Genomic DNA, 14,066 nt, shown 5'->3' on the forward strand with positions numbered 1-14,066 from the left:
CAAAAATTTGAATGTAGTAATTTAGAGTTACTCTCTCCGGTCTTTTTAGAAGGAACACTTTGAAATATTTTTTTTGTTTTTTATAAGAAACACTTTTTAAATTTATTTTTGATTAAATACACAGACTCATTTGTATCTTTATTAAATAAAATCAAATAATTCATTTTAATGCTAATGCATTAATTATAGATCTATTTCTCATGCTAGTTCAGCGTTAGTTTTGGAATAAAACATAAAATTTTATAATTATTAATGAGAAAAATTAGTTTCATTGTTCTGTGTGATTTTTGCAAGTTGTTTATTTATTCTGCTCCTTAAGGTCACATGTTCAAGTTTCCTAGTTCTTGTTAAAATTGATTTATTTATTTTTAAATAAAAACAAAAAAAATGCAAAAATTTCGAATGTAAGCAGTTATTTTAATTTTATTCCCATCTTCATGGGAACCTTTAATTCCCACCAATTTTCTTGGGATTAAAATCATGGAAAAGGTGGAAGTTAATTTTTATTTTTTTTTGGGGGTTAAGGTGGAAGTTAATTTTTTCCTGTGAATGTTTTACTCCTTGGAATTAATTTCCTAACTTTTTCTAACAAAAATAGGAATTTATATTTGTTAGAATAATTTTTTCAACCTTGAAACAAACACCCCCTTAATAATAAGAGATCCATTCGAAGAACACGGGGACTAGTTGAAGTAATGAGCCCAGTAAAACATAATACCACAGTAAAGAAAGAATGAAAGCTCTTATAACCATTATAAACAAATAAGGTATTTATTTATTCGGTTATTACAATATTTTTAATCTGTGCTAAAAAAAGTAATTTTAAAATAGAAACAAATAAGGTCTTTCTTGATGTATCCAAATGAGTTTTCACCATGGATACATATACTAATCTAAGAAAAGAAAATAACTTTCAAGATGACCATTGATCAGGTAAGGTGAGAAAGTAGGTAGTCATTGCCTTCCTGAATCTTTTCTTGTATTGTTTAGGAGAAACAATTGTGGGGGCAGCATTTTTAGGACCCCCAAGTATCCCAGAAGCTTTAACCCATGTCTCTAAATGCTTGTCCCATGTGTATTGTCTCATGTAATCAATTATCCCCAATACCAGCTCCTTCTTCTCATCATCCACCCCAACCAGCAATGAGTAATCCATAACAGCAACTGACTGAAACTCACAACAAATCTCAGTTAGAACCTTAGACATAGTATCTGTGTATTGTCAATCACAGATAACGGAAAATAGCAGTTTGTTTAAAACTACGCTATTGTCACCAATCGTTAGTTGGTCCAGTGGTGATTGACACTGGACTTGGTAGGGAGGACCACGGTTCGATCCCCTACAACTGGAACCACTTGATGCCAGAACTAACCCTCGAACCAGATTAGGCGGTCCAGTGAACCGGATACTGGTGGTAAAAACCAAAACAAAACAAAACTACGCAATTGCCAATATTATACAGCACTTTGTGCAAAATAGTGTACTATAGGCATAGCGCTGCTATATCAGCTTTCCCTCCGGTCCTTTTTATAAGAGACGGTTCACCTATCTAGATTCACCGAATAAATAATGTATCTGGTTCATATTATAGGCTAAATACATTAGTTACTCAATGTATCTAAAAAGTAAATTTTCTCTTATATTGAGGACCGGAGGAAGTATTTGACAATATTGGATAGTATAACATATTATATATAGTTAAAAAAAAACTTTTAATATTTAATAATAATAATAATAATAATAATAATAATAATAATAAGTTTTTGACCAATTACTTAAGCTTACCGCCAAAAAGGATGTGTCGTTCCATACAGCTCTCTCGAGTTTTCGCTTAGCCTTACTTCCGAGAAATATGGGTTTTGTTCTCAATGTTTCCAACAAATTCATGTCAAGCATCACTTTGTTTGTCCCAGTTGTATCTGCATTGTACCTAGATCTTTCTGAGCCTTTAAGATCATATACCCTGGATATGTTTCTCTTGTAAAACAGATTCTCCATTACCATCAGATCTATCTTTGTTTCCTTGCCACCTTTTGGGTATTTTACAGTGACCTGTGTTATAACAAAAAATATATATATATTATTTTAAACCTAAATTTCACATTTATTCAACAATATGGAACTTATATACAGTGTGAGTGACAAAGTATGAATCTCACCTGATAAATACCAAGAATTTTGGCAAGGCATGTTGGGCCTCCCAAGTTTAACGCATCCATAAAGTATTTGAAATACTGAGGTGCAAATTCTTCAAAGGAGTCCAATTCGGTTTTCGTCACTTGTTTAATAATAAACCTTTCATCTAATGACTTGGCAAAATATACATTACTTTTCCCTCCCTGAGCACTCCATCTCTGGCCACGGCTCAAGGATCGCACGAAATCAACTTCGTTAGGGCAGCACTTTTTCCTGAGTGAATCAAATTGCTTTGCAAAATAGCAAGTGACAGAAAAATTCACTTTACCCCCAGCACCCAAAGAATCGTCACCAAAAGAGATTTGCAGGTGTGTAGATTTTTTGTCATCCCGAATAAGAGAACTAATTGAAGATGCAGCTTCATCAGATCCATAACTACCATAGTTGATATACTCCAAGTCCAAAGTAGCCCACGCATTAAAGCTGGAAGAAACTACATCTTCTTTGTTTCTCTGGTGAGCATTCCAACTACCATCATGCAGATCTGATTTCCCCGAAACCCAATCTTTGTGATCCTTAGAACTAAGGGCATAGGATATAATGCTGGAGTAATCATTGTCATATACAGCTATAACTCTATCGCCGTGACCTGTTTGGGGAAGCAGCAACCGAGCACCTTCAGCAATGTGAGATATGGATATGGAGGAAATGAATGATGGTGTGGAGCTCAGAATCAGATTTATCTTCTGTGACTCCCACGGCAACGTTTGAAAGTAATTTGGCAATGCAGTGGAGATGGGAACCATATTCTTGTAGTCTCCAGAAGCATGAAAAGATCGACGTGTTGACATAAACAAAGATGAGGGCAAGTCTTTTTTTATTCGGTCCTGAACTCTTAATGCTGAATCGAAAGACTGAACTCTCATTGGTTGTGTCAACGTTTTAACGGAACCATTGACATGAACAGGTTGATCAGTTCCGGTCCATGCCAAATCTATTTTTTCGGAAAGATTGGATTCCTTTGGTGATATACACTCAGATAATGCTTTGTTGGAAACAAATTCACCATCAGAATGTGGTTCTTCCCCATCAGGACAACACTCAGATGCTTCTGAAGTGCGGAACTCAAGGTGGTCATCTGGCTCTACAAGCTTATGACTTTCATGAGACTCGTGCAATTTTGAAGGCCTGTAATTATTTTGCTCAAGCTCAGAGTCAAAATTTTGATCCTTATGATGGAAATCAACTCTTGATTCTTTAACATCTGCAGATGATTCATTTTCTTGTTTAATCTTGGGACTAAGACACTTTTTAATAAGAGAATCCAGTTGGCATAGCCGTTGATCCCAAACATGTGAATCAATTAGAAGTGAACGTCTCAAACGATTTAGTTCCAGAATGTCTGAAGCCATATTTCCTGGCTCCACAGTCTCACTAGCCGAATTTAGCGAATTCTGTACAAGTAAATTCATCGATAAAATGTCAGAATAAGCATATACAGATACAAGACTTCCATCTCCAACACTGATAAACTCCTAATATAAGAATGATACATTGACCCCAAATATAAAATTACTCCACTCACATGATAATCCATTTTTTCTCTTAAAAGCATTTCTTTCAGATTCAGTACGTGGTTATGAATGCCATAGGCATCTGACAGCTCATTTCCAATACCAGGAAACAAAACCTTTGTTTCCAATTGTTCGAGCACATTTGATATCTCCAGATACAAGGTTTCCACTTTAGTATAAAGCTGTGCAAAAGAAAGGGCGAGAAGGTTAAAATTTTGATACCAAGGAATTGATAAAATAGTAAAGTAAATATTGAGCGTATTTGTTATACCACCTCTCCTGCCTCCTTTGTAATCCATTTTTCTTTGATGTCACCAAATTCTAGAACAGATGGGGGCAGATGAACAGAAAGAACATCAATAGGGGAATACCGGAAGAAAACAACCATGCTCCCAAACCTGTTTATATCAAGTTGTATATAATTTTTCAAGTATCAATAACCAAACAAAAATTGCATAAAGAAACAGAATAATCAAATGATGAATTCCTTGTCTGGATGATTTACCCATAAAACCGGAGGCAGTCCCTTTGCAAAGAATGTCCGCAGGTAGCAACTCGATTAGCAGTTGCGTGGTTTGAGAAGCTAAGTTCTAAGAACTTTCCAAAAGACAATCCCCACGCAGCATCCGACATAATAACCCTCTGAGTTGCTGGTGGAACTCCATCCACAACTGGACACCTCAGACACCGGTGCCACATCCAAATCTTGCCGTCCCTTTCCCCTGGTAACTTCACAGAGGGGAGTCGCCTAACATTGATTGTAAGATTTCCTTGCTGGTGTGTAAAACAAAGGACATGAGCCTCCGTAGGATCTTTACAAGACTGACAGCAAGATGTCTGGAAAAAAAATTCTTACCATATCAGTTCAAAATTAACCATTATCAGGCTAACAGCAAACAAGGAAAAATAAACACAGCTTACCTGATCAAATAGATCATCATGGAGATATCTCCCGAGTGGCTTATCAAAAGAGCCGTAGAATTTTATGCGAAGTAACCTGGTGCGTTCACATACAGTTCCTTTCGATACACAATGACTGGAAAAGTACACTAATATGCTCTGGTGGGCTTCAGTGGCAGAAAAGTATTCACCAGAAACTTCACACTCTCCCTCCTCGTGAAGCATGGTTTCTTGCAAATCTACATGCGAAGGGTCTCTAGACATAGAGTCCCCCTCTGATTCATTATGCAAATAATCAGATTCTAAAGTCAAATTAGATGATAGGTTATCACAGTATGGATCAGAGAGCACATTCTCAACACTATAATCCACCATGGTGCCTGTATATGAATGAAAGTTAAGTTCATTAAAATTCTCTGACACTGATCCCAGATTTCCAATATCATGACCAACAGAGTCCTTCACTCTAGAAGCATCATCAGCCTCTGATTGGCACATGGTAGAAGAAAAGGTGTCTGATACTATAGAAATGTCAGTGTCAGCTGTTGCACTATCTGGCATGTCTGTCGAGTGTTTTACTATCATCTTAGGCAGGGTGGCACCCTCATCAGCAAGGAATGAGGTCTCAAGAGATAAATGATAGGCTGCAAAAACTGCATATTGCATAACAGCTTTAATTGTTTTCAGTTCTTCACGACATGTGCCCTTCAGTAAGACCTGCAGCAAGAATCCAAATCAGAAACAGAACAAATCTATAACTCTCTCATACACATACAGGACAAAAAGAACATGAAATAGAAAGTACAGAAGAAAGTATAGGAGTAAATTACCGTGCATCCCAAACGCCGTGGACAACCTTCAAAGAACATTAATGTTTTCGATGGCTTTTTGTTGAACTGATTACCAGCCTCGTGATCTTCCAAAATCCGGTCTAACCGGAACAATTCACAGTGCCCAAGTCGTGCCTTAGATAAACTATCCACTGATGGAGTGATAAGAGCACCAGTGCAGCGAGCTATACGCTCAAGCAAAGGCCTTTTAACATTCAACACCAAGGAGATTTCCTTTGCAAGCAAATATTCTTGGGCTTGTGAAGCAACGGTTTTTTCTACCAGCAAAACATTCGGTCGAAGAGTCTCAATTTTCGAAATGATCGTCTTCAGATGATCATTTTCCTGCCAACATTAACAAATCGGTAATTATTTCCAAGAAAGAAAAAAATAACAAACCTAAACTGAAATATACATAGACCATTGGTTAAATGTGAATGCACCTGCTGCAACAATGTATCAAAAGAAGCCAGTTGATTTGGAACTTTCTGATATTCCAGTGCTCCTCCTAGGAGTAGCAGTCTAGGTTTTTTGTATTGAGAGGACATGCGCTTGTGCTTTATATTTTTTGTGCAAACAACTCCTTTGATAAGGGTGCTACAAAACAAGAACCATAATTTCACAGTTAACCACATATGACTAGGAATGTAGCGGTGAATAGTGACCTACAACTACAAGGTACATCCTACATAGGAAAATTCTGGAACGCGCATTACCTGTCACTCGGGCTTCCAGAAGCTACACATTTGACCTTTACGTAATCACCTGGATCCATACTGCCACCTTTGCTAGTGTCTGGTCTCACAAAGTTAGCAGCCTGCCATGCTACAGTTGCAACAATGTCTACCCAGTTGACGGAACCATTTTCTTTACCAACTTGAATTCCCTCTCCCTGCAAAAGTTGTGAAACAAGAGCTCTAAAATGCCCTTGTACTACAGATTTTAAAGGTTCCGTGTTTCCATCATTGTGTTTCTCTTTTGCAGGAAACATATTAGATAGACTGCTATTGGATGAGAACAAGGCACCTGAGTCACCAATATCATCATCCTCGTCGTCATATGCAAAGAAATTGCCTTCTGCATCAGCATCTTCATTTTCAGGTGGTGGGGGGAACCAAATAAGGCCATTGTTTACAAAATCCAATGGCCTCTTTGAATTCTCATCAGAAAAATAAGTAGTGTTATATGCATCCTCAGTCGCAGATTCAGGCTTTTTTAAAACCGCCATACTTTGTTGACCAGAGGGAATATCATTCTGAGGGATGGAACTTTTCTCCTGCCCTTTCTTCTGGATAGGAAGCCCGGCCCTCCTGGAAGCAAAATCAATCCTAGAAGGGCTATCGGAAGGACTTGAACCCACAGAGTTATAGTTGTAAGTGTCATGTCTAGCACTAACGCTACTTGAATCTACATCTGAATTGTTATCACAATATGTACGAGATGGGCTAAGCGAGTGCTTCCCGAAATCTTCCATCCCTTCTTCATCACTCCTACATTTGTATATAATAAAGTTTCAAGCCGAATTAGATAAACTAGGCAAATCACTTCGAGTTTCATATCATTAAAAAAAAAATTGTTCAACCATTCAAGGTTGAGAAACATATTAAAACCTATATTGAGAGAACACATGTTTGGAAATTAAAATGCCAATGGAAATTCACCCTCATAGTTTCCATACAACAAAGCAAACCATTTCTATATGAATTGAAATCAGATATCTATGCAAAGAGTTTTTTAACCAAAAATAAATTAAGTCTAATTAAACCATGAAACTTCACCCAAAAAATGTGAAATTATGATTACCTCAAGGTGGATGGAAAATTGGATACCGAAGAAGGGTGAGCACCAGATGAGGTCAAACTCCTACTGATCATGGAATGAGCATAATACTCACACTCTTGATCACGAAAATAGCGTTCGAAGTGACTACCACGATTCAATTCGGCATTTAGTACAGAACCGTCTTTTTCAGTTTCAACACTAAAGCTCGGTGAAGGCGGCTCGGGACTTTGTCTAGGACTCTCTTGTGGAGAAACGGCAGGATGCACTTTCTCAATACACTTCCTCAGCTGACCCTCAGAAGTCCTATTAGAAACCGAGCAAAACTTACAAGAACTTATGGTTTCCTTAAATCCACTATTATCATCGGATACCGGATTCGGCAGATCACAACCTCTAATACACTTCCCACACAACCAACGACCGCAACTTTTGCAGTTGTATTTATACTGAGTCATCTCATTGAAATTTTGATTACACTCACAACACATTTTGCAGACACTATTTTGCATATCAAAATTATCAGAAAAATCAGACAAATCACCTACTCTTCCCCCAGAAATCCAAGACCTAACCTTTTCTATTAGATCTCGAAACGAACTATCAGGTATTCCCATATAAGATTTAATGATCCAATAGAAAACTAAGCCAGCCCTTTACCAAAAAAAAAAAAAGAAAACTAAGCCAGCCTCAAAAGCAAATAAACTCAAATCTCTTCAACCTAATTTCAGTATATGATGAAAATTTCTTCCACAAAAATAAAATAAAAATTCTATTTTTTTAGCAACAGAATACTGATCAGTGATCACTACTACCAATAAAAACCTTTTTTGGTAAAAACCCACAATAAAATTTGGGGGAAAAGGGTTAAATAAAAATTAAGTTTTTTTTTTTAATTTTTTTTGGTTGATTGAAAATCTAAATCCTCCTGAGAATCAAATAATACCAAAGGAGGAAGCTTATAGCTGTGAAACTATAACAAATATCAATCAATCTGACACAGTTGTATTTACAGCAAAAATGATAACAAAATAAGAACTAGACCCCACTGAAATGAAGAATGATTTTTAATATGAAAGATTGTATAATCTTTATTATAATTATCCAAATCAAAATAGAAGAAAGGTATTAATTGATTATTATCACCAAATCATGCATTGAAGAAAGAGGTGAAGTGTTTGAGTGTTGGAATGAGTAAACGAAGAAGAAGAAGAAGAAGAAGAAGAAGAAGAATTCAGAATTCAGAAAAGGTTAATTAAATGTTAAGAAGAATAAGAATGAAAAGGAGAAAGAGAAGAAGTACGGAGAAGGTTCCCTTTCTACCGGAGAAGGCTCGCATCTCAAACAGCAACGCTACTCCCTTCTTACACATTTCTTTCTTTCTTTCTTCTCTCTCTCTCTCTCTCTCTCTGCTTCACTTTCCTTTCTTTTCTTTTCTTTTCTTTTCCTTTTCTTTCACCCCTTCCCTCTCCACCTTATTCTTATTTTATTTGTAAGAAAAAAAATTATAATAATTTTTTGTTTAAAAAAAAAAAAAAAAAACAAATTGACTTAGTAATATCTTTGTAAAAATATTGTGAAAATATATTTAATTAAAATATGTTGTGTTGTGAGCCCATGAGCATGGCTCGGTTGGGAGAGGGACATTGCATGTAATAGGTAGAGATCGGAGTTTGAACCTAGTACTCGTGTTGTTTTACTTTAAAATGTGAAATTGGTCAAGGTGGTATGAGTTTTAGTCTTCTTAAACATGTGGTTAAGGTTCGTTATTGCATTTATCAAAATTAAAATAAACTCTTTTTCCATAACCAACAATGAATTGGTTAAAGTGGTATGAGTCTTGCCCGCTTAAGCATGTGGTCAAGGGTTCGATTTATGATTCATGTGTTTAAACAAATTTTGGTTGGAAGGGGACAACTTGCCTTGTGTGCGCTGTCTAGACGGAGTGAAACTGAGTGGTGCTATTATGGTGCAGTTTTCCCAACGAGCTCACAAGTTTTCCGACAAAAATTAGTCATCACTAACGACTATAGAAACTTCGTATCATGGTAAAAACAATATATATATAAACAACATCATACCCTATACAAAGAGTTTATTTTGATATTATTTATCAAAACTATTTGATGTAGTATATATTTTTGGTTTACAACAGAGTCGAAGACCGAACCTAAAATCTTTATCATATTACTTAAATTTTTCACCACTATAGCAAACTTTGATGTAATATATATGCAAAAAGATTAATAATCAACTAGGTAAATAGGTATATAATTTTTTTATTTTTTTTTTGCATAAATAGGTATTTAATTTAGCATAATAAAAAAGTTGACAAACGGCACTATTTTGCACTATTTTGTCATACGCATTTTTAAATTAATTTTAAAATGTCACATTCATATTAGATTTGTGGAAAATTAATTTACAATACATGCCTCTTTTTCTCATATGATATTTTTTTATTTAGTTTTATGATGGTCTCTCCTTTCCAATTGGTTCTCTATCAGCATGCTTAGTTAGGATTTAATTAGATTAGATACCATTATCTTGAATCCTACTATCCTTAATTAATTAGTAAAAAAAATATTTTCTTTCTGTTTTTAAAAACATGGGTGATGTTAACTTGTGCCCTAAGGACACATGTTAAGTTATCTAAAAATAGAAATATATAGCATTTAATGATACAAAAAATTTAATGTTTAGAGAATTGAATACAACACAAGTTCAATAAATATTTTCCACATTTATCTTCTTAACAGATGCCTTAAGAACACAAGTTAACATTCTCCTAAAAACATCGCCTGTTTTGATCCACTCGCAATCACAATTCGCAAGTTTCCCTGTTCATTGGTCAACCATCAGTGTGTATACGGTGGGCCATATATCGAACTCTTTTTAGCACTTTATATATTTATATTTAATATAATTTAAAATTATTACAAAATAGTAGAAAGAAAAGTACTCCTATAATTGTATAAAAAAAGTACTCCTATAATTACGAAAATAAATTAAATACGTTTGTCATGTCGTCGTTTGACAACATGGAAAAATAAGCAATAAGTTTGTGCTCCAAGCTTTATTTTGGTACAAAGTTTGTGCTCCAAGTTTTATTTTGGTACAAAAAAGAAGGAAAAAAATATATTGTGCTCTAAAAGTGTTTGACTAAAAAAAATTCAGAGCACATGTTTTTTGTTGTCATTTAAGAGTAATTAATACTTTTTCCTTCCCAAATTATAAGGAAAAAAATAAAAATCACACTTATTAAGAAAAAGTAAAACATGATAATTTGAAATATGTTTTTGTGAACTTTCCTTTGAATAAGTTGTATGGGAAGATGTAAAAGCAATTTTTATTGGTTATTTTTTATTGAGAAAAGGGGAGAAAAAGAAAATTAAATGCAATTTGCATTTAATTTTATGAGATTAAGAAAAAACATATTCTTGAAAATGGTTTTTCCCTTATAATTTATGACAAAAAATAGGATTTTTTTCCTTATAATTTGGGACGGAGGGAATATTCATTTGAAAATTTATTGGATATAAAAAGTTGATTTTTCTCTTTTAAATTAACTTTTTCTTTGAACAAGATTTGCGTGAATAATTTAGAGCTTTTTTTTGGAAGAGGCCAACTTATTGGATGAATCTCTAACTTTCAATCGGACATATTCATATTGTGTCTGCAATGCATTATGTTATAAATAAATATTTTTATTAAAAATGTGAAATAGTTTAATAGTATTGTTTTTTTTTTAAATTAATATACATATATTATTAGTATGTAACAATATAAATAAAATAAATATATATCATGTTGGCATGGGGCGGGGTGGGTACTAAGGTACTCGTACCTGCACCCTTACTCATACCCGTTCATTTTTGTGGGTAATTATCCATATACATGTCTGAAAACCCAAAATACGGAGTTTTACCCTACTCATTGTAGGTACTCTTTGCAGGTATCTACCGAGTATGGGTCAAATTGTCATATCCCTAGTAATTTGAGACATATCATATACTAGATGTGAATATCTCTCTTAGTTATAATATGAACATGTTAGCGGTTTTTAAGTTAGATTGTTTAACAAATTAATCTTTTAAGTTTTTCGGGCAACATATTGGTCTTTTAAATTATAAAATGTGTACATCATTACCCTTTTTTTATCGGTTTTTGATCCAACTATGACAAACCATAAAGAAAAATATTTTTCATAGGTTTTCTTCACTAAATTAAATTAATCATACTTGAGACATGTGTTGGATGAACACAAATTATGACTACCTCTCATAGTGGGTTTAAACTCTTAACAAGTTAGAAAAATCGTCAACAAGTATATTACATAAAACAAGGTCACAAGCAAAATAGAACCACCAATTTATTCACTCCAGCACTTTTCATCGTCATTTTTACCCAATTCTTCCCTATCACTATCCGAACTATCCTCAACCAAACTCTCCTTAAATCGCAAAACATCCTCGACAATCGAATTCCTAAACAAACCAACATCACAAACCCCAGACACGCGACCGAAGATCCTTGGAGAAGAATAATGCATTGGAGAAGAAGAATCAGCAAGAAGCTTATGTTGCTGAGTATAAGACACAAGAAGCTTATATTGCTTGTGGTGAGAAAGAAACAATTTTTTTAAGAGTGTTGATGTTTGTGATGTTTAAGTTGAGAGACAAAGAGCAATATGTTGTGCACTTTGTTTCCAACTTTATTTTTTAATTTAAGTGTTCCGTCAATTTTTTTCCAAAAGTAACCTAACGTATTGGCGGCCCTTAAGTATTTTTTTCATTTAATTTTTTAATTGTAATATACTTATTGATGGTTTTTCTTATTTATTGAGGGTTTTTGCCCCTTAATAAGTTGTTGACGCCGTTTAACCCTTAATAAATTTTGTTAACAAATTCAATTTTTCGTATAATATAATAGTGATTGAATTGATAAAGTTTTAAATAAATATACCGCGTCTAACTCATTTATATGATTCTAATATGATAATTCATTTAGGCTCTGTTTGGTAAAAATAAGCTATAAGCTAGCTGATAGCTGATAAGCTAGCTTATAGCTGATAAGCTAGCTTATAGCTGAAAAGCTAGCTTATAGCTGATAGCTGATGGCTGGTAGCTTATAGCTGAAAAGCTAGTAGAATAAAATTAAAGTGTTTGACAAATATAGCTGTTGTAAGTACAAAATTACATAAAAATACATGGTTAGTGGGTAGTTTTTTTTTTTTTGTAAGTGTTAGTGGGTAGTTATTATAATTTTTAAAAAATAAATAAATAAAATTAATGAGGGTAAATATGGAATATAATGAAAAAGCTATAAGCTATAAGCTCATACGCTACTTGAAATAGCATCTCAGAAAATGCTATAAGCTAGTTAGAGAAGCTCATTACCAAACACTTCACATTTTTTTCAAACAAGCTTATAAGCTAGTTCAATAAGCTATAAGCTAGCTTATTGGACTTACCAAACGGTGCCTTAGGTGAAATTCCAAAAATGCAAATATGAGAACAGGAAAGAGAGGGTTTGGTAGCATAAGCTTGGAAAGGGTTTGGTAGGCAAACATCATCCATAAAGGTGGAGTGCCTGCTGAGTTGTGCCGAAAGACACATTAATGCCTTTTTCTTTCCATTATCTGATTACATGTATTTTGGCTGCTCTTTTCTTTGGTAGACCATAATTATCCGAATAATTTTATCCATTTCTTGGCGTGAGCAAAATTGGATTCAATCACATTTTTTTCAAACATACTATTAATTACACACAAGTTGCTATATACTATAGTCCTTGAGCCATATATTGGTGATCAAGTTATCACATCATTATTATACACAAATAGTCTCTTAATAATAAATTATAAGTAAAATGTATCTAAAAAGTCATTTAAGTTTAAAGTTTTTATTAATTTGATTAATTTTTAAATTATAAATTAATAAGAGCAAGATAAACCAAAACCACCCTTGAAGGGTTAAGCAGACAAATCTGCTTATTAATTCTTCTTGTTCGTGTCTTTTATGTTCATGACTCATATCCATGTGGGACGGTATCATACTTTATGAGTTATTTTCAGTTGGTAGAGAGGAATCCATCCCACCTTCTTTTTTTGTTGATCACACCCCACTTTTATTTCAACATTATGCTTTTCAAATTCAGGGTAAAGTAGGGGCCCAGCTCTTGAATTATATTTGTAAGAGTAGGTATTTTAGTATTATTATTTCAATTATACACGTATAAATTTAAAGACAAATTGCAAATGGATATATCTATGTAATTGATTTCAACGATTAAATTTTAGTTAATGAATATATAATATATTTATGATACCACCTAAGGAATCTTTTATCTCTCCCTTGTTACAATTCCTTTTGAGCTTAATTAACATATTGTGGTTTTTTTTTTTAAGAAAAAAAAATAATAACAATTGAAGAATACAAATCTGTATTTATATTTAGATATAGAGGGAATATCAGTAAAAAATGATGCATGGTATCTTGTCATCATCCACTTTAGGATAGAATTATAGTCTTTGAGCATAAAGATTAGCATTTGGACCTCAAGGGATTATTTACGTATGTTTTTGGCAATTCTATTTCTATGACTATAAAACCATAGTATAGCATGGGATTAAGATTTGCTGCTGTAGAAAAATCACACAGTTTCACACTGTGTTTGATCTCAGCCGTCAATGTCAGATCGAACAGTTTATATTAAAACTGTGTCTTTTCAGTAATATTGATCATATCCGTTGATTTTTGATCGAACGGCAGAAATCAATTACTGCGTGTAACAGCGTGATAATCTGACAGCAGGGAATCTTTTTCCGTATAGCATGTATGTCTC

The 14,066-nt window shown here is 33.9% G+C and overlaps 1 protein-coding gene across 2 annotated transcripts; it reads right to left on the reverse strand.

Moving 5' to 3' along the window:
* Nucleotides 1–723: 723 nt before the first annotated feature.
* LOC123907279 (putative 1-phosphatidylinositol-3-phosphate 5-kinase FAB1C) lies at nt 724–8,681 on the reverse strand. Of its 2 annotated transcripts, none has more exons than XM_045957476.1 (12): nt 7,911–8,681; nt 7,245–7,874; nt 6,158–6,931; nt 5,885–6,038; nt 5,442–5,786; nt 4,633–5,328; nt 4,217–4,548; nt 3,986–4,109; nt 3,723–3,893; nt 2,161–3,591; nt 1,787–2,053; nt 724–1,168 (listed from the first exon to the last, which is right to left on the reverse strand). In XM_045957476.1, exons 2-12 carry the CDS (start codon nt 7,835–7,837, stop codon nt 914–916), a joined length of 5,142 nt encoding a protein of 1,713 aa, XP_045813432.1. In that variant the 5' UTR covers nt 7,838–7,874; nt 7,911–8,681; the 3' UTR covers nt 724–913. The 2 variants fall into 2 exon arrangements, with proteins under 2 accessions (XP_045813432.1, XP_045813431.1); XM_045957475.1 differs by having other exon boundaries at nt 3,983–4,109.
* Nucleotides 8,682–14,066: the final 5,385 nt, after the last annotated feature.

Source organism: Trifolium pratense, linkage group LG2, assembly GCF_020283565.1.
Source record: "Trifolium pratense cultivar HEN17-A07 linkage group LG2, ARS_RC_1.1, whole genome shotgun sequence".
In the NCBI taxonomy this organism is placed as follows: domain Eukaryota; kingdom Viridiplantae; phylum Streptophyta; class Magnoliopsida; order Fabales; family Fabaceae; genus Trifolium; species Trifolium pratense.

Coding starts and splice junctions, on each gene's coding strand:
- LOC123907279 (XM_045957475.1), bottom strand. CDS start 7,837: ATGGGAATACCTGATAGTTCGTTTCGAGATCTAATAGAAAAGGTTAGG. Junction 5,329..5,441: donor CACGGCGTTTGGGATGCACG/GTAATTTACTCC, acceptor TTCTTGCTGCAG/GTCTTACTGAAGGGCACATG. Junction 4,549..4,632: donor ATGATGATCTATTTGATCAG/GTAAGCTGTGTT, acceptor TTTTTTTTCCAG/ACATCTTGCTGTCAGTCTTG.